Genomic DNA, 25,514 nt, shown 5'->3' on the forward strand with positions numbered 1-25,514 from the left:
TTTAGAAAAGTGTGTGCTGTTCCTGTAAGCATCATGTAGGGCTTCAACCCGCATTCTCTTTCTTTTTAAAAGAAAATTTAAACTTGGATTTTTTCCTCTTAGAACAAAAAAGAAATGTATACAATATAATTAGAAAAACTAAAACATGTTTACAGATTATTTTTCTAATAAATACCTAGGGGCAACATCAAAAATGTGGGTGGATCCTTACAGAATATCAATCTAGCCGGATCTTTTGTGAAGGCCCTCCTAAATGAGATGACAGCAAGCCCTGCCCTGCGCCCAGCTGGCTTCCGGAACCCCAGTCTCTGCCAGTGTTTACTAAAGGGCCCAGCAAGCCTCTCACTTGTCACTTTGGGCCTCTGGACTCCCATAGTAAAATGAAGCCTCTTTAGTTGGGATCCACTTTCTCCAACAAATGACCCTTTAGTCTTTGAACACAAATTCTGTGTGGTTTTTGACTGGTATCCCCCAACCCCAGAGCACTACAGCCTTCTGCAAACACACACACACACACACACACACACACACACACACACACACACACACACACACACAATGGCTCTGTCAGCCTCTCTCTCCTGGGGTCATTTACCTTCTGAAGCTGTGCACAATTTCATATCAGGAAGGTAGCCAAAAAATTGGTACAGAATGTAAACTGCCAAAGATTTTCTGTTACTGTATAAGATGGCAGGTGGTCACAAGCGGTGGTTTTTGAGGTTGAGGCAGGTGAAATGCCTCAGTTCAAGACTAGCCTGGGGTGTATAGAGAAAGATCCTGTCTTTAAACAAGACAAACCATCAACAAAAACAGGCCAGAGAGGGATGTGGAAGGGGAGGTCGCAAGATAATAAAATAAACAATAATAATAACGATGTTACATGCCCCCATGCTTCACAACGGGAAGCTGAGATGAAATATCTCCCTGTATCTAGAGTGTAGATTTCCCTTGTGATGGGGACTCACTGGCCCCACCCCACTCCATCCTCTCCTTATGTCCCCATTGCTGGAAAATCAGGCAGTTAAGAGGAAAACAAGAGAGAATGCCTGGCTTGCCTCAAAGATGGATTTCCACACACCACATGGGTTTTCTACATCTCCAGACATCAGGTTAACCAGAATGACTGTAAATTCTTAAGGTTCCAATGGTCTTAAACAATAACATAACATGCCAATGTTATCAAGACTGAAGTTAGCTTCAATATTACATGTGCTTGGGACGGTGCTTTTCTTTAGGGTAAATATGATAAGGGTAAAATACAGAAAGCGCCCCCCCCCCCTTTTTTTTAAAAATAAAATGATCTATGAAGACCTGGCACCATTGTATGTCCGGGGATGGGGGTGTGTGGGAGATGAGAAACGTAGTTCCCTGTTCAGTACACCAACCTGAAAGGAAGTGTGTTTAGATAATTCCACTAGTCCCGGGAGGCCGATTTCTCGGGTGAGCAACCCTGGGTGGGGTGAGGGGCTGTAGATCTTAAGAACCAGCCCCCAGCGCTGGGGGGAGAGTGAGTAGGTATGAGGGAAACAGGGTGAGCAACCACGTTAAACAGAAAGCAGAAAGACTTCTCTTCATTGTCCTCAGAAGAGCTATAGGTGGGTAAGAGACAACACAAAGAAAAGCGAGTTTCCAAGGAGCCCGGCAAAAGCAGTAGGCTGGAGCCGCCGCTCCACCGGCAGCCTTAGCAGGCAAATAAGAAATATCTTTGCTTTAAACGCGAGTACACCTCATTTTAGCTTTGGTTTGTACCGTTGGGTTAAAATAGCAAATGACCCAGAAGGTGCGTGCTGGGAGGCAGAGCCAGGGTTTCAGGACGAGCTGCAGGGGAGGAGGGCGTGGGTGATGGACAGAGGAGGCGGGACGCGGGGGAGGAGGGGGAGGTCTACGGAGTAGAAGGTGGGGGAGGGGCGGCGGGCAGCGATGCTGAGTCCCGGGCCCGTTGACCCGTCCCGCCCGAATCCCTGAAGTCCTTTCGGAACCGCTCCGGAGCCGCCCGGACACAGCGGTCTCCACAGACCGTTACTCTGGCCGAACCCGGAGAGGCCCACGATCCAGGAGGCAAAACAAGAGAGGGAGAGACGGGACAAAAACCTGAGGGTGTGCGAGGGGGAAGGGAGGGCACGGAGGGCTCCAGAAAAAGGGGAGAAAAGAAACAGAGGATGAGCCCACGTGCGCGGCGCCGCGCGGTGTCGAAGCGCCACCTTCCGCCTGGCAGCGGCGCAGCGCGATCGCGCGCGGGTTTAGGGCGCGACCCGGCCAGGATGAGCAGGGGCACCCACTCGTGGTGCCCGGGTGGGTGCATCTGCACCGGGGTTCAGTCCATCGTTCCGCGCCCTTGAGTCCGCGCTGGCATCTCTCGCTCGGTCCTGCGTCCGCCCCGGGGACACGCGCAGCTGTGCGCACTCGCGGATTTCTTTTGAAAAAATAACATATTTCTAGACACCCCCCCCCCCCATCTTTGCAAACTGGCCAAGAGGCGGGGCTGAAGGTGGAGCCCTTGGTTAATAACGGGAGATAGGCGGAGTCGGGACCAGCCATTGGCTAGTGGGAGTAGTGATGTCACCCATATGACACCCTGATAACGAGTTGAGAGAGAGCTCTCAACTTTTTGCAGAAGAAGCGCGCGCGCCTGGGAGTGCTTGGGGTCCGGCGCTTGCGGCGGCTGCCAGGAGTGGGAGAGCGAGAAATCGAGCGAGTGAGAGAGAGAGAGCGCGGGTCCCGGGCCGCCGCCGCCTCCTCTCCGGTCGCCGCCGCAGCCGCCGCCGCAGCAGGGAACGGGGCCGGGGGGGAGGGGGGCAGCCGCGGACGCGCGCGGCCAAGGACTTTGCAACTTGCCGGAGAAGGTGGAGGGGCGGGAGGGGGAGGGGCGCCCGCGCAGGAGACTGAGCGCCCAGCCCCGCCGGGGACCATGGTGCAGCAGGCCGAGAGCTCGGAAGCCGAGAGCAACCTGCCCCGGGACGCGCTGGACACCGAGGAGGGCGAGTTCATGGCGTGCAGCCCGGTGGCCCTGGATGAGAGCGACCCGGACTGGTGCAAGACGGCGTCGGGCCACATCAAACGGCCCATGAACGCCTTCATGGTGTGGTCCAAGATCGAGCGCAGGAAGATCATGGAGCAGTCGCCCGACATGCACAACGCCGAGATCTCCAAGAGGCTGGGCAAGCGCTGGAAGATGCTGAAGGACAGCGAGAAGATCCCGTTCATCCGGGAGGCGGAGCGCCTGCGCCTCAAGCACATGGCTGATTATCCCGACTACAAGTACCGGCCGCGCAAAAAGCCCAAGACGGACCCAGCGGCCAAGCCCAGCGCGGGCCAGAGCCCCGACAAGAGTGCGGCGGGCGCCAAAGCAGCCAAGGGCCCGGGCAAGAAGTGCGCCAAGCTCAAGGCGCCGGCGGGCAAGGCGGGAGCGGGCAAAGCGGCGCAGCCCGGGGACTGCGGCGCGGGCAAGGCAGCCAAGTGCGTCTTCCTGGACGACGATGATGAAGAAGACGACGAGGATGACGAGCTGCAGCTTCGGCCCAAGCCGGACGCTGACGACGACGACGACGAGCCCGCACACTCGCACCTGCTGCCGCCGCCGGCGCAGCAGCAGCCCCCTCAGCTGCTGAGGCGCTACAGCGTGGCCAAGGTACCCGCCAGCCCCACGCTCAGCAGTGCCGCCGAGTCCCCCGAGGGCGCGAGCCTGTACGACGAAGTGCGCGCGGGCGGCCGGCTCTACTACAGCTTCAAGAACATCACCAAGCAGCAGCCTCCGCCCGCGCCTCCCACGCTGTCGCCCGCGTCCTCGCGCTGCGTGTCCACCTCCTCATCCAGCGGCAGCAGCAGTGGCAGCGGCGCCGAGGATGCCGACGACCTCATGTTCGACCTGAGCTTGAATTTCTCCCAGGGCGCGCACAGCGCCTGCGAGCAGCCACTGGGCGCGGGAGCGGCGGGGAACCTGTCCCTGTCGCTGGTGGATAAGGACCTGGATTCCTTCAGCGAAGGCAGCCTGGGCTCCCACTTCGAGTTCCCCGACTACTGCACGCCGGAGCTGAGCGAGATGATCGCGGGGGACTGGCTGGAGGCGAACTTCTCCGACCTGGTGTTCACGTATTGAGGGGCGCAGGGCTCCTCGGGAGGCAGTCGTGGCGGTCAGGATAAAGAGGATGGTGGGGGGAGGGGGAGAAGATGCTCATGGTCAGAGATGTGGCGCAGAGAAATTGGAAACGGTGGTGAAATGTTGTTGGAGTTAAAGTGAAATGAGTAGTTTTAAACAGATTTTCCAGGTTTTTTTAAAATTTTTTAATTTTTAAAAATTTTTTTGGTCTCCCCACTCTTCCCTTCCTTTATCGTGTCTCAAGGTAGTTGCACACCTAGTCTGGAGTTGTGATTTTCCCCACCCGTTTAAAAAAAAAAAAAACGTGTTTTGTAATTTCTATTTCTTTTTCCTGAAATTCGTGATTGCAACAAAGGCGGAGGGGACCGGGCGGGGGAGGGGAGGAGGCCCGCTCCGGAAGGCGCTGTTTGAAGCTTGTGGCTCTTTGAAGTCTGAAAGACATCGGCAGAGGACCCTTTAGACGGCACAACTGTTACTCTAGGGAGTTGATATTGTTTTTTTTTTTCCTTAAGAGATTTAAAAAGGAACTGGTGATTTAAAAAGAAAAACACAAAAAGGGACCATTGCAACCTTTTTATTTTCTTTTCTTTTTTGGAGGGAGAAAGCTGATGTCTTCTATGCATCCGATTTCTTAAACTGCAGGGAGCTTGAAAAAATGCAGTCTGTACAAACGCTTACAAAAATCATAACTGTGAACTGACTTAAGACCAGAGTTTACTTTTCAGATCAAATTGTTTATGGTTTTACAAATGTGATTTCTACTTGGCAACCTTTTTTTGGTATCTCGTTCCCTTATACCTCCTTGATTGAATACCTTACAGCCTAGACCTCAGTACAAAAAGGTATTGAAACATTTTTGATACATAACAGACCTCAATCTTTTTTAAAAATTAATATATTTTCAGGCGTATTTTTGTACAGTGAAAAGGGAACGATCTTGCTGTGTTTTTTCAGTAAGACTTTCAGGCACTTCTTCCCTTTTGATTTCTTTTTCATTTTTTCTTTTCTTGTTTTTGTTTTTCTTTCTTTTTTTTGTTTGTTTCTTTAGCATGCAAATATGTTGGTACGTTATGTCCTGGTTTAAAAGGATTAAAAATTTAAAAGTAATCCTTGCATCTAAAGGCCTTGTGGTTTAAAAAAAAAAAAAGCAAACTTTTTTTGTACAGCTATAGTAGAGATTTGTTCAATATTTGTAGGTAAAGATTTATTGAAAATGGTGACCTAGACCTCAGAGCTGTTCTTAGTTTAAGACTGTATGTACTGTATCATAGTAGGACCTATGTATCTCATCGCTGTGATGTGTGGACGGGGCCCCAGACGGAAGGTTTGAAACTGGATACTCGATTTTTATCAAAAAGAAAAAGGAAAGGCACATAGTTTAAATTTTCTCATTTTGTGCAATATAATCTAAATAAACAGACCATTGCATATTTAGTAGCAAATGGTGGCGAAGCAGACTCAATGCACTGTCGAAGTCACCGCCGGGGGTTTTTGGGATTTTTTTGTGTGTGCTGAAGTCTGTGTCTTGATTTTAATAAATCAGCAGGATCTGATAGAAGCTCGCATGGCCCATAGTCTCTCTAAGTCCACCCGGGACCGCGTGTTCACGGCGCAGCTGACGCGGGTGGCGGAGGGCGGATGCCGCTTTTGGAGCCCTTAGGCTGCCATGTAGGTGGCAGCCCGGTGTCCTCCCTTCTCACCCCGCCCTACGTCTCCATCCTTGCTGTGGGCTTTGCACAGGTCCCTGCGTGGTGAGTCCGGAGCTAGTGTCCACAGGGCTAGGCCTCCGCTTCTGGCTTTGGCTTTTTTTTTTAAAAAAACAAAAAACCTCCACCCCCATCCGCGGGCGGTATCGCCGCGCGCGCTCAATGGAATACGAGTGGAGAGGGCCGCGCCCTTCAGGGTTATCCACGCGGGTGGGGCACGAGGAAAGCAAATGCGCCTGGAGCCGCCTCCATGGTGCGAGGTGGCTTTGGTTTCTTTGATGGAGCATTTGCCTCCCGGGGCTGGTCCAGTCCTCCCCTCCCCCGCGCCAGCCTGTCCCTCGTGCAGTCCCGCGCGCAAGCCCAACTCCCCGGGGCCCCGGCGCCCGCCACCGAGGAGCCCTTCAGCAGTGAATTGAAACTCGGCGTACAACAGCCGGACTCTAGACCCACAGAAACCATTACTGCGCGGGCGCTGGCCGCGGGGATTTGGCCAGTAGGGATTCAGGTCAGGGACCCCACGCAAGACAGGCGCTGCAGGTAGAGTTCGTCTTCACGGAGGGGCACGAGCGCATAGCGCGCGTGGGTGGGGCGGCGGCCTGGTGTGGCTTTTTCGGGCTTCCCTCGCCTCCCCCTCCCCCACAGCACGCTGCTGTGAGCCGCGCGGGGCACGGGGACCTTTAAGCCGTGAATAATTCCACCAGCGGTTTATAGGGGACAGTTTCTGAAGCGTAAGGAAAAGGCATTCTGGGTGTCTTGAGATCTTTACATTTGCATGTGTTTCCTGTTTTCCATCGGGCGTTTTCCGTGGTGAGGAAGGAACTTTTAAATAAATTAGAAAAGGTGTGAGGATTTGGCTTCAGAATGGAAGCATAGCTGTAATTTGTATTTTAAAATTATGTGGCCGAGTTTCTTGGTAGGAAAATAAAAGACAGTTCTTGGTTGGAGATCAGATTTTTAAAAAAAAAAGAATTTTTGTTTTTTAAATCCCAAGTTAGAACTCAGGAAAGGCGCTTGAATGAGCTTTTAACAATATTTAAAGCAGTTTAGACGAATGCATTGTGAAGACCATTCCCAATGAACTCTATTGAATGTCTAATACACAAGGTATTCCAGCTACTGGCTAGGCTTCAATAAAAGTTTAGCTGCATTTTTTTTTTTCCTCCTAAGTAAGTCTTATTTTTAACTGAGCAGTGACAGTATCTTAAAATGGTATCGTGGGCGTGGGCGTGGGCGTTGTGTGCATAGCAGTCTAGCCGGTTGGGTACCCTGCTCCTGTACCTAGTTCACAGACTTGAATGCATTTTTTTTTTTTTTTTTTGGCGAGATTTCCATCTTTGAAGAAAAAAAAAAAACAAAAATACCTGAACCAGCGTTCTCTTATTAATTCTTTAAGCTGTGGAAATAATTTCCAGCTTCTACATTTTTGATGTGCATCCTTCTTATTAAAAAGAAATAATACGAATGAAAGGCAGTGTGCTTAAAGTGTGCTTTGCAAATACGTGTTATGAATGACTACGGTCACTGGGCAAATTATTTGTAGAATGATTAGCCTTTAGCTAGAAAAAAAAAAATCATTGCAGCTCTTTTGGGCCTGGATGGTTCTTTTTAATGTTAATGGAGGGGAAGTGATTAAATATGCATGCTCTTAGCAGTTGGGATCTGACTTAGTTGTTTTGAGAAAAAATCAAAAGGCAAGGTCTACTTTTTTTCTCTGGGAATTGAAACCACAATCATCTTGATACTAGAACGGTGTAAGAAATGGACATTTGTTCTTCACTTCAGCAATCAAATGAGTTTTGCCCAAGGAATCTGGGAAATGAGGCAATTGAGTTGCTCGATTTTCAAGTAGTCATTCAATGGAATATATTCCATCACTCAGCTTTTTTATTCTCTGATGGGGTATTCTGTATAGTCTCACTCTTTTCTCCTAATGGGCATATGTATCTTTGTGGACACTTGGAAGAGAGGTTTTCTTGTACTCTCTCATTTCTAGAATCTTTATACTCTTTTTCCTGCGAGGTTCTCTGCTTTTAACAGATTTCTGAGGCAACTATATTTGTGCTTTTTTCTTATGTAGGAAGACCAGCGAAACTAGCTTACTGAGTTGTCGATTTTATCAGTAGATAAAGAAACTTTGTTTATTACAGTTTCAGGGAAGGTTTTTCAGGATATTTCTCAGTTATTCTAAGGGCCAAATTTTATAAAAAAAAAAATCTCCATTAGGAATGTCAGTTTCAGATACCCTTTGTATAGCCTATGGCCTGGGAGGACAACACGACTGAGCCTTACATGTGTCCGAACAGGAATTCATAAGTCCCCAAAGTAAACGTCTCCATGTAACGACTCTTGACGTGTTTCTCTGAGAGTTGGCTTATTTTGATTCTTTCTCACTGTTCATTCCTGTTGATTTATTCTGCCGTATCTCTTTGGGTTTGATGAGCTCAACATTTTTGCTCTTTGATAACAACTCAGGTTTTGGTTTGGGGTTTTCATGCCCCCTCTGTGTGTTACTTATGTTTTCCACCACAGTATAAAATTACTGAAGCCAAGCTACTTCCCATCCCCTTACTTCTGCTTCCCTTTCCCCCATCCCCAACTCCTAACACACCTTCATTTTTTTCCCATCGTCTTATTTTTTTTTAACACTACCTAGATGCGTTAGCTGCCTGATTAGTTTATGTATTTCCATGTGGATGCAGTGAGTTTATAAGAGAATTTCACAAACAAGTAGTTTTTTAGTAAACTTAAACAGAATTTTAAAGGAGACCTATTTTTATACTCAATAAAAGCACAAAAGTGCATAAAGTATAGCATGGCGTACAAAGGGAAATCCGCTCATAACGTTCCATGTATAGAAGTAATAATTTTCTTGGATAGCGATATTCTTTGAAGACCCAGTGCCTGTCTGCCTGTGCATAGACAGGATGGTTTCCACACACTGGGAACTTCCGGTTGCCGGCACTTGACAAACACACTTCACCACAGCCACGAAGAGCAATAGGCAGGAGCTGAGCTGTGCCTCCCGATGGGCAGTCGGCCACTAGGCAACCTGGATGTGCACATGTGGAGGCTCCAGTCTCACTGTTTGATCAAACTTCTTTTATGTAGTCTCTTCTGTGAAAAAAAAAAATGACAAAACAAAGCAATATGACAAGTTTGAAAAATGCATTTGAACATAGGATTTCCTCCAGGGTCCTCAAAGAGACTTTTTTTTTTAAATGTGACAGTTAATTTTAGTAGACACATTACATCCCCCCCCCTTTCAAAAACAGAACGACTGGAAATAATCAAGACATAGCGTAAAAAGAATTTTGATCAAATGGATATTGACAAAGGGCCCTCGATCCCATTTCTCTTCACCCAGCTTGTGTTCAAAAACCGTATGCCTCGTCCCCTGAATCACACAGGGAGAAGTGTCCTATGCCATTGTCACGGACTCCCCACTCTGTCTACTTTTGCTCTTGTACATATGTTGTGGGTATCGGTCGTTCCCATTTGTTCTGTAACACCCTTGTTTGAATGAACTGTTTTGAAACGGAGGCCTGTGTCTCAGGTATGGGACACCTAGTGGTCGTGGCAACCCATCCCGTAATGCTTTGTTTGCCAAGCCGGGATGGAGCCACCTGAAGTCTGAGAGCAGTTATCAGCATGGCACTGTTGTTAACAAGTGTTTTGTTTCCAAGGCCGAGAAGAAAAAAAAAAGAAGAAAAAAAAAAAAGAAAAAAAAAAAAAAACAACCTTTCACAGCCACTCCAGGTTTGGGAGAGGAATAGCTGGAAAGCCCTTTTGTTTAGAAGTCTGAGTGGGTTGTGGGGGGACCTTTTATAGAGTTTGCATGCCAGCGCAGGACCTGTTGCTGTCAGACAGAGAGAAGGAGAAGCTACCTGAGGCAGTGCGCTGGGGGACCATGTAAGTGTCCTGTAGCACTAGGGAAGCAAATGCATGGTGAAGTCATGTCTTCTGGTAGGGGTTATCTAGCATGCAGAGTGTAGTGTGTTGAGACTGTATGACGTTGCTGTATCAAAGTTGTAAAATTAAGCATTATTTATTGAAAACTATGTATTTTTTTGTAAAAACCTGATCACACAGAGAGTATCAGTGGCTTGTGCTTTGTGCTTCAATCAAACCAGCTTCGTGACCGCCCTCCTTGGAACGCAGTGGTAATGCTCAGGGTTGAATTCCTACACTCCAATGTCTCTTTTGCAGGAGTTTTTCACAGAGGAATACATTTGTTCAAAAGACCAATAAAAATCGTGTGATCACTCTCCACATGTGGCTTTTATGTGACTTTTTGGTTTTGGTTTGGTTTTTGGGTTTCCTCCCCCCCCCCCCCATTTTTGCATTGGGTAACTACTGTGTGACTCCTAAAGTGTTGTCTCGAAGCTGAGAGATTTGAAAAGTCCTGGTGTCCAACTGGGACCCACAGCCTGGGCAGGACTGGGGACCTTAGGAAGTGATGCTTTGGGCAGGCTGCCAAGCTGCCCACAGTGGAATAAGCATGGTGATCGTGTCTTGGTATTTTTAACTGGCCAATAGAGTGAATAAAAAGCATAGGCAAAGTATAGAGGGGTAGGTTAGCCTGTTTGTCAGAGTTAGAGGATGAAGGGGTTGATTATTCAGGGGCAGTTGCTGATGTTGAATCCAATGCCAGCAAACTCCATTCCTCAGTGTCTTTTTTTTTTCCCCCTCTATAAACAATTTACAGTGTAAATGTATTTTGACATAGAAACCATTCTGTATTGAAACTCTTGCTATAAGATGTTTTTATGAAAGCCTGTAAGTGGTCCTTGGAATTATCAGATTTTTTTAAAGATGTGTTTACATGGTGAGTGTTTGTTGCATATTAATTAAATTTGGTTTTGTAGAAACATCTGTGTCGTATCATGACGGATCTCTACGGGCACGGCTTACACACTCACATGCATGACTCACACACCCACTCCTAGGCCCCTGGTAAGACCAATGTCAACTTTAAGCAGAAGAGCAGATACCCAGCTCCATATGTTAGACAGTTCTGGTTTTTATATGAGACATTTTTACTTCATAGATGACTTTCTCAGGGTGTCACCCTTTGGTAGGATTTGACTTTTATCTTGAAAGAAGACAAGATAGACTACAGCCTTTTATCTTAAAGTAGATTTTTTTTTAAGAATTCAACAAATAAATTCATTGACATTTCTAGCTAAATTACCATTGATAAGACTTTTTCTCTTTTTGTACTTTTGAGCATGATAAAGTCTCCCAGCAGATGTAGAATATACTGTAGGGTGGGGGTTGTCACACACCATGACTGTCTTCCTTTATACAACCACTGTACCAACTTTGGAATTGGATGGTAACTACAGCTGGGAAAAACAACCCCCTCCCTACCAGACTGTAAACAATTTCAAGAACTGAGGAGCTTTTGAACCTGATATAGCCAATCCAAATTTTGACATTGGTCAAAGCACATGTAACTTCAGTAGAATTATTTCTTATAATACTCCAGGATTGACAGGCATAGAACAAGGTCCCAGGGGAATGTTCCATCACGTTGTACATTATCTTCTAGGACACAGGACAAAGTATATGGTGACCTGTGAACACATAGCTGGACTGAATGTAAGGGGCAGCATGTAGTCATCAGACAACATGGTTCCTCAGGGCTGGGGATGCTGCTCATTTGCTGATGCTTCCCTGATGTGCACAGCATTCTTGGTTTGGTCCCCAACATTGCATGATATCACTTAACTGCAATCCCAGCACTTGGGAAGGCAGCAACAGGAGAACCAGCCAAGTCCATCTGCAGATATAGGAGTCAGCTTCAAGTCAGACGCTTTAGAGCCCCTTTTCTAAGAAGCTCAGCCAGCTGACTAACTGACTTAATTATTTCTGTTACTTCATGCATCCCGCCTGAAGGATGTTCCATTCTCAAGCTCCTCCTTGAACAAATTGACCTCCTGTCTGGGGCCCCAGAAAACAGGCTTGCTGGCTACCTGCCTCTGGAGCTAAGCTACTCTGTTGTCATACTCCTGGGCCCCAGAGTTGAGGCTGAGGACACACACACACACACACACACACACACACACACACACACTCACACAACTTGGTGCTTTGCTGGCCAGGGTTGAGTTGGGAAGATGGGGAGGAAGTGGGAAGAGAAGACTGTAACCTGAAATTTCAGAGTCCAGACCATCAAGAAGAACGAATAAAGCAGAGAAATAACCCACAAAGCATCCTGAGCCTATAGTTAGAGTAAGTCCTGGAAAAGGGGAGTCCCTTTTGGTTAAGCTGAGGCCACTGGTGAAGTTTATTAGGCACCTCTTAATTCACACACACACACACACACACACACACACACACACACACACACACTTAATTTTGATTTGAATGGCAATAGAATCAAGCAAAAAATCAATTCCACTCTCTTGGGGGGGGGTAGTTTGCAATAGGATGTCAGTGGAAGCATCCTCCCCCCTCCAGAATGAGGCCTGGTGGTGGATGTGAAGTGTGAGATCAGCTTCCTTTGCCCATAGCCCAGCAGACATGTACACAGACAGGTCTTGCTGTCATAAAGAAAGGTAAAACAGGAATGGATACAAAACAAAAATGTATATTTACACAATGGAGTATTACTCAACTATTAAAAACAATGAACATGAAATTCTTAGGCAAATGGATGGAACTAGAAAATATTATCCTGAGTGAGGAAACCCAATCACAAAAGAACACATATGCTATGCACTCACTAATAAGTGGCTATTAGCCCAAAAACTCACAATATCCAAGTTACAACTCACAGACCACATGAAGCTCATGAAGAAGGAAGACCAAAGTGTGGGTGCTTCAGTTCTTAGAAGGAGTAACAAAATGCTCATGGAGCAAATATGGAGACAAAGTGTGGAAGGGGTCGTCTGGAGACTGTTCCACCTGGGTATCCATCCCATGTGCAGTCACTAAAGGTAGACACTGATGTGGGTGCCAGGAAGTGCATGCTGACAGGAGCCTGATATAGCTGTCTCCTTAGAGGTCTGCCAGAGCCTGACATATACAGAGGTAGATGCTCACAGCTAACCACTGAGATGATCAATGATCATGGGGTTCCTAATGGAGGAGTTAGAAAGAAAACTGAAGGAGCTGAAAGGGTTTGTGGTCCCATGGGGAGAGCAACAATACCAACCAACCAGAGCTCCCAGGGTCTAAACCACCAGCTTGGGAGCACATAGGGAGGAACCCATGGCTCCAGCTGTATATGTAGGGGAGGATGGCCTTGTCAGGCATTGGTGGGAGAGGAGGCCCTTGGTCTTGTGAAGGCTGGATGCCCCAGTGTGGGAGAACTTGAGGGTGGGGAGGTGGGAGTGGGTGAATGGAGGCACATCCTCATAGAAGCAGGAGGAGGAAGGATGGAATGGGGGTTTCTGGGTGTGGGGGAAAAGGGAAAGGGGATAACATCTGAAATGTAAATAAAATATCCAATAAAAATTATATCACCTAAAAAGTAGTGGAAAAAAAAAAAAGAAAACAAAGAAAGGCAAAAGGAATTCCTTTACTGGTCACCACAGCTGATCACAGTTCCAGGTTTGGAAGAATCTGAGTTGTTCATCTTTCTCCGTATATGTGCCATATTTTTCTTGGGAACCTGGAGAAGATGCACATGGAGTTTAAGTAACTGAAGAACTAAGGAGACAGGAAAAGCACTGGGGAGGACATGGAGGGAGTTACCAAAACTCACACCAACTGTTTCTGCACTCACAAACCGGATATTGGGCTGTCCTCTGTACATTTACATTTGTTTATGAGACACTTTCTCATTGAAACAGTTTTTGAGACTGGAAGGTGACTCAGAGTAAAGACATTTGCTGTGCCTGACTGGATTTCAATCCCCAGAATCTACGGAAAGGTAGGAGAGAACCAGCTTTACAAAGTTGTCCTCTGCCCCCGCCACACATATCACACACACACACACACAAAACCACGGTACTTAATAAACAAACAAACAAACTGAAGGGACTGCTGAGCTTTTCAGCCTGGGGTGATACACGATCCATCTGCTCAGACAGAACTGTTGTGGCTTCCTAGTCTAAAAATTTCTCTACCGAGGTGCTCAATCACCTGGCCTCCCCGGGACCTCTGGCTTTCAGAGAGAGTGGCCATCTATACAGTGAAGTCCTCAAATGTTGTTTGTTCCTAATTTCCTCCTGAGAGTTTGATTTTTAGTTTTCTAAAAGCATAGATTATAAGTGGACATGTAGAGGGGTGAGTTAAGAAAATGAAGCCAGACTCACAAGAGATATGAAAAGATGAAGAAATAAGGAGAAGGGGGAGGAGTAAGAAAGGTAAAGAAAGAGAGGTTAATTTCACAGGGATAGTATAGAAAACATTCAAAGAGCTCACAACTAGAGATTGGCTTGTGTTGAGTGTTGAGTTAAGCATCTGGATTCAAATGATCCCTCGCTCGCTCGTCTCTGTGTTGTGGCATATTGGGAAACTTGGGCTTCAGTGCTAGAGAGGCTAAGTCATCAGAAAAAGTTCCGGTCAGGCTCAATCTGTCATATTTAAGAATGCAGGAAAGTATGAAATCCTGTCCTCAATCATTTGCCTCCCAGTTCTAAATGGAACTGAGTTCGGGGAATATCACTTTGCCGAACTCCTCTTCTCTCGGGGAATGTTTTTCTAACCCAAGTATTTTTGATCCAAGATCTAGAGACTTTTGATTTGGAATCGAATAGGCTGAACATCTTCTTGTGTCTGGTGCCTGGGGACTTCTGAGAAGTCAGTCTTCATCTTTGTATAGACCAGAGTTCAATCCAGAGGGTTTGTAGAGACAGCTAGCCTGGTCCAAAGAGTTTACTAAAATTGAGAGTTTGAGCCCAATGGACCAGGAGCTTTATAGTGTATAGAGAGAGGTTAAAGTGCCTTGGGAAGTAGGAGTCGCCGGAAACAAAGGATACTCCCTAGAACTGATCCAGACTGGTAGGTCCACCATCACCTAGTATTCAGCGAGACAGTATTCTACAGCTAGGGTAAAGAGAAGATGGATTGAGAGAGTTACTCACAGGAAGGTGAGCACAAGATGTAAGGAGAATAACGTCTGGCTGCATTCTGGTTAAGAAAAGCGGGTTGGAAAGGAGAGAGGTGTAGTCAATACACCCAACATCCGTAAGGGTAGAAGAGGAGGTACCAGAGGACCGATCCAGGGATGAGGTGAAGAGGAGCTTGGGCTTCGGTGTCTTTGAGTCTTTCTGATTAGAACAGGTGGGTGCAGGCCAAGTCTTGAGCCCGGCCTGAGTTAACGAGCCTTGTTCCCTCTCATTACTTCACCTAAATGACAGTGAGGTTACCTGTGATCTTGGGGCCTCGGTACAGTTGGGATCGAGGGCCTAAGGTGACCTGTAGCCTTAGAAGCATGAACCCCACAGTCTGAAGAAAGTGATCTTAACTCTTCTTTCCAACCTAAAGGGTCATTCAGGAACATGTGATCCTCCAGTGGTATGTTGCTCTGGAACTCCCAGAAAGTGAGTCCTGGGAGATGGTGAGGGTCCTGCCCTCCTAGAGCTTTTTCAGAGGGTAGGACTTTGGTGTGTAATACAGCTGGCCAGACTCACTGACCTGTACCCCAAACCTATGTACTGAACCCACCAAGTGAACAGAGAGAATAATTGGATTCCCACGGGCTGCCCAGAGCCAGGACACTAGAAAGATATGTAGATGTAGATACTGAGTTGCGAAACCATTCAAAAAGAGGCAGCTGGAAGACCTACCTGTGTTCAGCATCCACTAAGAAAGTTCCTGGTTTGGGCTCAGAGCCTCCCAGCAGGGAAGAGCTGGGCATCTCTGACTTCTCAGTATTTCTTTCCTCATAGGGGGCAAAGAGCAACTAACTATATACAGTTAAATGCTGGGGCAGGAGCCTGCTCCCTTGTACAGGGGGTTTTTTAACCCATGTTATTGAAACCAATAGTTTTAGGTTTCAATAATGCCTGATAGATTCTATTCACCTGCTTGAAAAATAACCAAGATCTCTAAAACTACAGTTGAAAGAGTGATGTGTCAGTATTTCAGGGCCTGTATGGTAACTCATTACAGAGAGTCCAGAGTAGTCCCTCTGCTACTCTGTGGAGAGACAGAAGAAACGTCATGGAACCTCTGCAGCTATCCATCAACAAATCATGGAGCAGTAGAGAAGCTTAAAAAGCTAGAGTCAGAAATAATGTTTGAATATCTTTAAATAAATCTATTATGACCAAACTTCGGGACATTAGCCTTTGTTATCTGTGAGGGACTTCATGGAAAGAGCATGCACTGATGCCGAGGAAGTTCCCTTCTACTGGAGAAGTCTCCAGGGAGGTTGCCAGCATCATGGGCAGCCTGGTCAGAGAAAGTGTGTTGAAGGAGAGCACTGTGTTCATTCACATCATTTCCTGTCAATATACAACTCTGGCTAAAGACGAGAAAGACATGACCCCTTTCCTAACACCTCTTGATCGGACCAATCATTTTACCTGTGCATACTTTAAAAAAATTACATCCTTGTGGGAAACGCCTCCTCACAAACTTTGAAGGAGAGATCTGAGGCAAGGTAATTAGTGAGGTTAGGTGAGTGGCTTCTATTCAGAAGGGAGGAGAAACCCTACTTTCGGTATTCTATAATAAGGGATACCAGATGACATATGGAAGAATGGCCCCCAGTTCTGCTGAGCTACCAGTTTGGCTGTCCAAGGTCAGATAGTTTACTTTGTCATGAATTAGTTAGTTGGTGACCAAAGCAGGCTACCATAGGATTCCTTTCAGTCCAATAATAGGAATGGCCACTATATATTTAAAATAAGTGCTGGTTTACAGGTGTTAACAACTCTTAGATCCCAGGTGCAGAAATGAAGACACTAGAGACGACAATGTCCTCTGGATGGAGGAAGCTAGCTGTCACCCTCAACACTATGTTGAGTATCCACTTCAACACTTAGTGGTCACAGGCTCTGCTTTTGTTGTTTTGGGTAAGTCTGTGTGTGTGGGTTTGAAGCCCCCCAGTTGCTCTGCCCTGACAGAGCTATATCCATAAATATCACAAGACAGAACAGCAGAAATGTGAATCCCCAGGCCAGCAAATTATTGAGCTCAAATTTGATATGATTCTTTGGATTTGCTTTCTTTGAGACAAGATTTCATGTAGCCCAGGCTGGATCCCTGTGTGGCTGAAGACTACATTCGGCTTCTTCTTTCCTTTACTAATTTAGGTGAGTACTACCACTCCTGGTTTATCGGGATGGAATTCAGGGCCCCATGCATGCTAGATACATACTGTATCAGTGGTTCCAGTTTATATTCTGTTGTTAAGATAAATACCATAACAAAAAAGCAAGTTGGGGAGGAAAAGGTTTATTTCTGCTTACAGTTCATGTTCTTTCATCTAGGGAAACCAAGGTGGGGACCTCAAGGTAGAAGCTTGAAGCAGAAACCATTAGGAATGCTGGTTACTGGCTTGCTCCCCCTGGCTTGCCTAGCATGCTTTCTTATACAGCTCGGGTCTATCTGCTCAGGGTTGACACCACCCCCCATTGAGCTGTACCTCTCACATCACTCACTAATCAAGAGCCCAGGTATGTTAAACAGCATACTAACTAAGCTACAGCCCTTGTCTATTTTGACATGACATTTTTTTCTGTATTGTTATTTCAGTTGTCAAGCTTCTCTAGTTGAAGAAATAGAAACATGCCCCATCATTTACAGAGATACCAACACTCCTTGAGAGAGGGCTCTAGCTTTCAGACAAAACCAAATAAGCAGATAGATAGACCTACTTTCTCCATAGCCTTCCAGAATGTTTAGGGAAGGTCTCACATGGGTGTCTCCTCTCAGTGTGTCCAGCTGGGTCTCATGCTGCTGAGTCACATAGCTTCTACAAACAAGGGCCCTAAATTAGGGAGGAATCATACAGACCGACATTGTACCAAAGCACTGTTTCTCTGACTCACCCAGTGAGACTTCTATTAATACACATGTGCACGCACATAAGCAGATGCACGACGCATGTTGGCTGTGCCCCACTTCTGCCATTGTTTCTGGAGTGCATACCTTACCTTTGGGGCTCTGGTCAGATGAGGCAGTTTGAGGGACACATCTGCAGTGGCCATGTGACACAAAGAGCTGCGATGAGGAGAGCAGAGGTGACCTTGATTGGGGACAGGAACAAGGTTAGCAAGTACCCTGTAAGGGTCAGAGGCCTCAGAACTGCAATTAGTTTGCTTCCTGGCCCACAGGATGAACACTGAAAGATGTGGAGTTGGGAGACAGGAAGTGCTTCAGTTGGAACCTAGCTTTCTCTGTGACCCAGAATACTTGTGCTTTGTAAAGGATTCCTACTTCTTCAGACTCTTTTTGCCTATCCCATCCTTAGACTGGACATCTATACCATGGGGATACAGTGGGAGAGTTGGAAATCAAACAATGACTATTCCACACCTGGATCATCCATTGCCCCTTGGCTAAGTGACATTGTTGGCAATAAGATAAGAAACTGGATCAGGCTAGGGAATGAATGGGCAGTTCTTGAATATTCACAGAGATTCTGAACTGGGCGTTTCTCACCAGAAAAGTAGACCTGAGTACTATCTTCTGCCCAGTTCTGATGTTGTAAGACACACCAGTAGACAGTTTCACAGTGACCCAGAGCTAGTACCACTCCAGCTTTTTGTGCTTGGCTTCTGCAGTGGTTTGGATATGCTTAGGCCAGGGAGTGCCACTATTAGGAAGTGTGGCCTTGTTGGAGTAGGTGTGTCACTGTGGGCATGGGCTTTAATACCCTAGTCCTAGCTGCCTGGAAGTCAGTCTTTTCTTAGAGGCCTGCAATGAAGATGTAGACCTCTTAGCTCCTCCTGCACCATGCCTGCCTGGGTACTGCCTTGATGATAATGAACTGAATCTCTGAACCTGTAAGCTGGCACCAATTGAATGTTGTCCTTATAAGAGTTGCCTTGGTCATGGTGTCTGTTCATAGCAGTAAAACCCTAACTAAGGTGGCTTCTTACCCATCTGTAAACTGCAAATCATAATCCTTATTTCCTATGAATGTTGATTAATTCACATTTTTAAAGCCTCTTCACACCTACTGACCTAAACTATACTAGAATTGAGGATGCATGATAAGGAATCCTAAAACTGGGTCCACAAACAGGAGAAGAAAGGTAGAAGTCCAGTTTGGGATAGAAATGTGGATTCTGTGCCTTCTCATACAGAAAAAAAGGTAGACTATATTCCATTATGTTTCACTAGAAACAACAAAGCAAAGCAAAGACAGACAGACAGACAGACAAAAATAATGATAACAAGGATAAAGCAATGGCTCAGCTGTTAAGAACTCTGGCTGTTCTTCCTGAAGACTGGGTTCAATTCCCAGCATTGCATGGTGGCTCATAACCATCAGTAACTGCAGTTCCAGAAAATCTGGTCTCTGAGGGCACCAGGCACATTTTGCACATACATATATGCAGGCAAAACATCCATACACATAAAATAAAAATTTAAAATAACTTTTCTTACCTACATTCTAGGGAATAGATTTTTAAAATGTAATAATATAAAAGCTAGTCTGCACACAATGTAAAGGGAATGTTCTTTCCTAAGTAGAAATGAATAATGCGGAAGATATCTCAGAATCACCACATCAGTCAATACTGACATAGAGAAGAGCCAGTAGGAACAGGGGAAGGATGTTGCATATCAGAATGGTTAGATGCTAATGACACTTTATGCGAGTGACACTGGTGTCAAAGTAGTTCAAAAGTAAAAAGATATGCCAGTGCAGCTGCCCCAGGAAGTTGGGACCTTCCCACTTAAACTGGACCAATCAAGAACCAACATCACTTCAGAGAACTGAGAGGCAAACTGCACAGTCCAGGTTTAAGATAGAGACCACACGATCCAATCTAGATCTTTGCATCTGAAAAAAAAAAACCAACAAAATGAAAATTGATTATTAAAAGAGATGGAAGAACTTGGGCCTCATCTGTTTCTCTTATTATATTCTCTGTACTTAGTACTGGGCTGGAGCAGAGGAGTAAGAAGTGGTGGGCATACTCTCTGAACGCCCTGCTTCATCTCTCCTGTGTAAACCCTGATGGGAATGCCTTCAGTGTCAGGCACTCCCTCTCACCTTCCTGTTCAGCAAACCTGGTTCCTAGTTGCTCATCGTTAAAGAAGATTCTTGACTCTAGATGCCATCTTTCCCAGTCATTTATTTTTTTACATGATTGCATGATCCTTTTCAGATTCACAACTTTAATGATGTGCTGGTCTTAGGAATATGGGTGTGCTGCTAGCTGAATATTTTACTCCCTCACTACTGCCCAGGATACTTTTTATATAGTTCCGGAAGGGATTCAATAACAAACTTCTTATGTATTTATTTACTTTTATTTATTTTGAGACACAGTATTTCCCATGGATGCCTTCATAACCCAAGCTGTCCTCTAACTCATGACAATTCTCCTGCCTTGGCTTCCCAAGTATTGGGATCACAGGCATAAGTATGCCCAAAGTTATTGTACTGCCTTTGCACCCAGAAAGTTTGAACTTCAGACAAGTTGTTAAGGGTTAAACAGACATGTTGTTACATTCTGGACGCCCCTCTTACCACCAAAGGAGTCAATCTCAAAGAAACAGAGAACGTGTTTCCTTTCTGAGAGGGCTGATGCTGATGAGTGACTCATGGGTAAGAACATGAGCATTCCACTGTATGTGATTCTACGATGCTGGCGACATGGACCTCCGTTTGCTGTATTGTGAGAAGTAGCTTTTAGAGATAATGAGGGAGGGGAGGCTGGCCCACTACTCCTACTAACAAGCCCTCTGGCATGCTTTGCTTTTCTCCCTGCTTATTGGGCTCTCCTCTCATCCCAACTCTTGAAAGGTGATCAGCCAATCTTATCAATTGTCTTATCAATTGTAAGGAAAAGTTAGGAATGTACTGGTTGTTTATTTGTTTGGTAATTTAAGCTTGACTCCCCACTGAATGCACACTGTGATCCCTCTATTCTCATGATCGATAGGGCTTCTGTGAGTGCTATATCTCTTTGTTGCTGTTATGGTTGGTTATTTTTCTTTTGGTTTGTAAAGGGCTTAATAATCTTCCAAATGAAAGATATTGTGTAATGAGTCTTATTATTATATTTAATGTATTAGAGTACTTAACTTTTTAAAACATCCTGGTGAAAGTCATTTATTTAATTTCTGACATGGAAAACATTAACATATTAGTATAGTCATAAAAGTGCTATACCATAGTTAGACAGTTAGCAGTGGGTGCATGATGGGGGCCGGTCATTGTAGGAGCATATGGTGGTTAGCAACAGACAAGTGGACATCCTGGGTGCCCATATAATTCTCCTTGGACATCTCTGAGTATTCCTCCAGATCCTGGGAAATAGCAGACACCCTATGTTAAGGAATAGCGTCATGCTGAATAGGACTCTCTGAAATATTTGGCTTTCCCATTAGTAAGATTCAAACGATGCTAATAAAATATTTACTAGCTATTACTCTTCTTGACCCACTAACAGAGTTCACTAATGGACTCGGGCTTCCTAAGCGGAAAGCTATTTCTTCATCGTCTAGACCAGCAGCTTCCGCACATGCATGTCTGAAGTCCAGGAGCTCACGAATCCCATGGTCATGTCTGGAGCTGAATGAACTGAATGCCCTGTCTTCCAGCACCACACTCCCTACCTACATGTCCTCAGCACCAGCAGAAACCATCTCCAGTCAGAGACTAGAAGATGCATCTATCAGGCAGCTGATAGTCAGCAAGGGTACAGAACCTGGCTTGAAAATAGAGAGGAAGAAGGAAGTTGAGCCAAGGCCAGTACCACCAAACCAATAAGTGCTTGAGCAAACAGCTCTCAGTGGCCACCCAGGCAGCTATACTGGGGACTCTCCTGACACCCTTGCAGCTGTGAACACCAAAGCGGGCCACCACTGTTTCCACTCATTATCACAGGGTTTCCTCCTCCCTTCTGAACTCAAGTGCAGCAGAGAGTATTCTCATGGGCTAGCATCTTTGAATTTTAGTTTACATAGGGTGAGGCAGGTGTGGCCCCTCTTCTGTAACTCAGCACTTCTAAAGTAGGGAGTTCCTTAAAGACAGAGGAGGGCGCCTCCAAGGTGGAAAGAATAAAACCACAAACAGGTAGATGCCACTTATAAGTGTCTGTGTCTGAAGTTATACATATGAGGTGTGTGCTGTTATTTCCCAGGCTCTATACTAACTTACTAACATATCCATGTAAAAGGTTTAGAAGATCTTCTTCCAAACCTTTCTAGAAATTTACTTAAAAACAGTAATCTTGCAGGAAACCTTTATCATATGAGGTGCCATTGAATAAGGGAAATAGAATGAGCACTTTATTTATATATGAACATTGATAGTTTTTATAGGTTTACATTGTAGAGAATTTTAGACTACTAGAAATAATGAGGTCAAAACCAAAAGGCACACACAATTAGAAGTTCAGAGTCAGGCACTATGAAATATGGGTGTCGGAGCTGGAGAGGTAGTTCAGTGGTTAAGAGGGCTTGCGGCTTTTCCAGAGTTGGTTGAATTAGGCTCCTAGCACCCATGTCTGGAGGCTCACAACCACAGGTAATTCTGTCTCCAGAGGGACCCAATGCCCTCCTCTGGCTTCCACAGGCTCCTGTACTCTTGTGTCCTTATCCACATAATTTCCTTTTCCTCTCTTCCTCCCAGTGCCCAGAAATGATAGTGTGCCTGGAAACACAGCAGTAGCCATGGTAAAAGCACTGGAGAGGAGGGCTTCTCCATGGGCTGGAGAGCCTGTGACTCTCTTTACAACTAAACAGGAACTAGGGAGATACTAAGTGCTTGGAGAGAGTGATGTGTGGGACTCAGGACTCCACCTTGAAGCCACTGCACAATGCTGGTTAACAAGGACACACATTCAACAGATTCTGGGCTTGGGGGAAGTTGAAGCATCTAAGCTGAGCAGAGTCAACCAGGCTGCTGTACCTAGGCACTCACTTCAGAGAACGCAGAGGTAAAAGTAGAGCCACTTCAAGATGAACACATTGTTAATAAGAAGTCAGTTGTCAAAGAAAGAGCAGAAACTGCTTCTCTACACACAGTGAACAGTGCATCACATGAGGCTTGTCCCCAGAGCTTTTGAGCAAACACATTTCCCTGCTCAGTGACTTACTCCCATCTTAAAAAGTGTTTTCTCTTGTCTGGCTTCAGTGGGAGAGGTTATGCCTAATCCTTTGGAGACTTGATGCCCCAGGGAAGGGGGATGTGGGAAAGGGGTGGTGGGAGGGGGATGATGGGAGTAGGTGGATGGGTGACAAGGGTGGGTGAGGGAGCACTCTCTCAGAGGCAAGGGGAAGGAGGGATGGAGTGAAGAAATCTTTGAGGGGGTACTAAAAAAGGGGATGACATTTGGAATGTAAACAAATAAGACAATTATTACAAAACAAAAACAAAATTAAAAATTTAAAACAAAAGAAAAAGAAAAAAGTGTTTTCTGTTTCTTAATAAACCCTCTCTGTTTTCACTGTCTTATCATGTATTCCTGGTACAACCCTTTGTCCCAAGACGCAAGAACCTGTGAACTTTGGTGCCTATGACAGGACCTGGGTCTGACTGTCACCTCGAATGCATGTCCTTCAGAGTCCACATGCAAGCTATGACTGAGGAGTCACCAGAATAGACTGTAAAGTGTGTAGAGGAGATGGAGCTGCAGCCAGGTAGAAGTGGTTGGACCAGAGTCGTGTTTCTGTCCTTACCTCAGCACCTCAAGAGATTGGCTAAGAAAAACTTCACAGCATCCAGATCCACAGATCCAAGAACAAATAAACCATATCACAGAGGGAATGGTCACATTTCTTATGATATAGTATTTATTTGTTACCCTCTTTGACATGATTTCTCTCTTTTGAAAATGATGGCTTTTGTTTTTCACTTTGTAGACCTCGAACTCAGAGATTTGTCTACCTCTACCTACTGAGTGCTAGAATTAATGGCATGTACCACCACCAGTTAGCTAATGACAGCCATTTAAGTTCACAATTTTAAAATTTTATTTTGAACATGCACAAAAGAAAAAATATTAAGTGGAATGAAATGAATAAGTTAGTGTTAGTTCTCTTTCTTATTTCATGTCCAGTGTCCCATGTCATGTGCCCCGTCCACTCGTCCTTCAGTCCTTTGTACATGTAGAATTTTCAGAACATGCTCATGGGTAGAGTTTCAGAACCCACCCATGGACAGAGTTTCAGAACATGCCCATGAGGTGAACTCTTCCAACTAGGAAAGTTACTACCAGGATGCACTGGTCACTTCTCTGATTTCAGTGTGTTCTCCTTCACTTCTCTGTTGCTACTCTGCCCAAAGCAATTTCTGGAAGTAAGGGCTTATTTGGGCCATACTTCTTATTCACTATCCTTCTTCTGGGGAAGCAGAAACCGTGGAAGAACACTGTTTACTGGCTTCTTCCTGTGTTTCTTGATCTGCCAACTCTCTTATTGAGACAATACTTGCAGTGAACTGGGTCTTCAATTAACAATCAAGTAGAAACCCCACAGATATGCCACTCTGATGGAGGCTATTCCTCAACTAAAGTTCTTCTTCCCAAGTGATTTTAGTTTGTGTCAGGTTGACAGGGAAAACTACCCAGTATACAGGGAAACCAGAGTCATGTGTTTATATTCTCAGTGCCCCCCAATAGAAAGGTTGACTGCTTGTTCTCTCTCTCATTCATCACTTCAGAGACTAGGGCATTACTAGGGCACTCCTGCTTATTGAGGTAATAGTCACACAGTCCAAAGCCCAAGACTGATGCTGGTCCAGGTACTTCAGTGCCATGCCTCCCCAGAAGTCACTGGCTGAGAGTAGTCATGTGGTTAGGTCCAGGACTCCTAAGAGCAATCACCATCTTCCCAATGTCTGGGGCTTCACAACCACATGTAATTCTATCTCCAGAGGAACCCAGTGCCATCTGTGGGCCAGGGACCTTCTAAGAAGAAAGGTATGGGCAGAATCAAGCCTTCAAGGAATGGGGCCTTGTGGGCTTCTTGTGTTAATGTGAATATTAAAATTTTTTGAAAAAAAATCTTCTATAACATAATGCAGTGGACCTCATGTTACTTGGTGGCAGGCTTGCTACCAGAAAATGTCAATCAGTTAGTCAAATCCATGCCTAATCGTACTGGACTTTGTATGAATCATAGTCTCCACTGTGACTCCACTTAGTACTCCACTAGGTCTAAGGGCAAGATAAAAGGATGCTTCAGTCACCTGAGTCTGAAATGGCTACTATACCTGTTCCCAGGCTGCACCCTGCCAGGCTTTGTCATTGAACAACCCTGGGGCCTTGTCTTCTGGGTTATCAGGTTACATTGTTCTCAGCTAGAGGAAAGGGAAAATGGCAGGCTTCTCACTTCCAAGTGTTTTCATTGCTGGAGGCAAGATGGCATGCACTCCCTGTCAGCTCCACAGCAACACTCTCCTAGTAGTCTACAATCCCCCACATTGTCTTCCATCTGCAGAATTTCCACTTGACCAATAGAGAACATTCATTGGGGAATGTTGTCGAGGAAAAAAGAAAGCATTATACAGGCAAAACTTCAAGGGGAATGGAGAAAAATGGAGGCACGTGTCAGCATCAAGGTGGTAACTGGACAGTAAGCCCTCCACAGTGGGAAGCAGGGCACTCAGCAATGGCCCCACCAGA

General features: G+C 45.6%; 1 protein-coding gene and 1 long non-coding RNA gene across 3 annotated transcripts; both read left to right on the forward strand.

The window, feature by feature from the left end:
- Positions 1 to 1,450: 1,450 nt before the first annotated feature.
- LOC143443873 (uncharacterized) lies at positions 1,451 to 24,912 on the forward strand. 2 transcript variants are annotated; one of them, XR_013113196.1, is made up of 5 exons: positions 1,451 to 1,595; positions 13,602 to 13,681; positions 16,936 to 17,015; positions 17,193 to 17,378; positions 23,378 to 24,912. It is a non-coding gene; the product is annotated as an uncharacterized LOC143443873 (long non-coding RNA). The 2 variants fall into 2 exon arrangements; XR_013113197.1 differs by lacking the exon at positions 23,378 to 24,912 and adding an exon at positions 21,336 to 23,082.
- Sox11 (SRY-box transcription factor 11) lies at positions 2,246 to 10,071 on the forward strand. The gene has a single exon (XM_034514247.2). The coding sequence runs from the start codon at positions 2,909 to 2,911 to the stop codon at positions 4,094 to 4,096; it is 1,188 nt and encodes a 395-aa protein (XP_034370138.1). The 5' UTR covers positions 2,246 to 2,908; the 3' UTR covers positions 4,097 to 10,071.
- Positions 24,913 to 25,514: the final 602 nt, after the last annotated feature.

This window comes from Arvicanthis niloticus, chromosome 11, assembly GCF_011762505.2.
Source record: "Arvicanthis niloticus isolate mArvNil1 chromosome 11, mArvNil1.pat.X, whole genome shotgun sequence".
NCBI lineage: Eukaryota > Metazoa > Chordata > Mammalia > Rodentia > Muridae > Arvicanthis > Arvicanthis niloticus.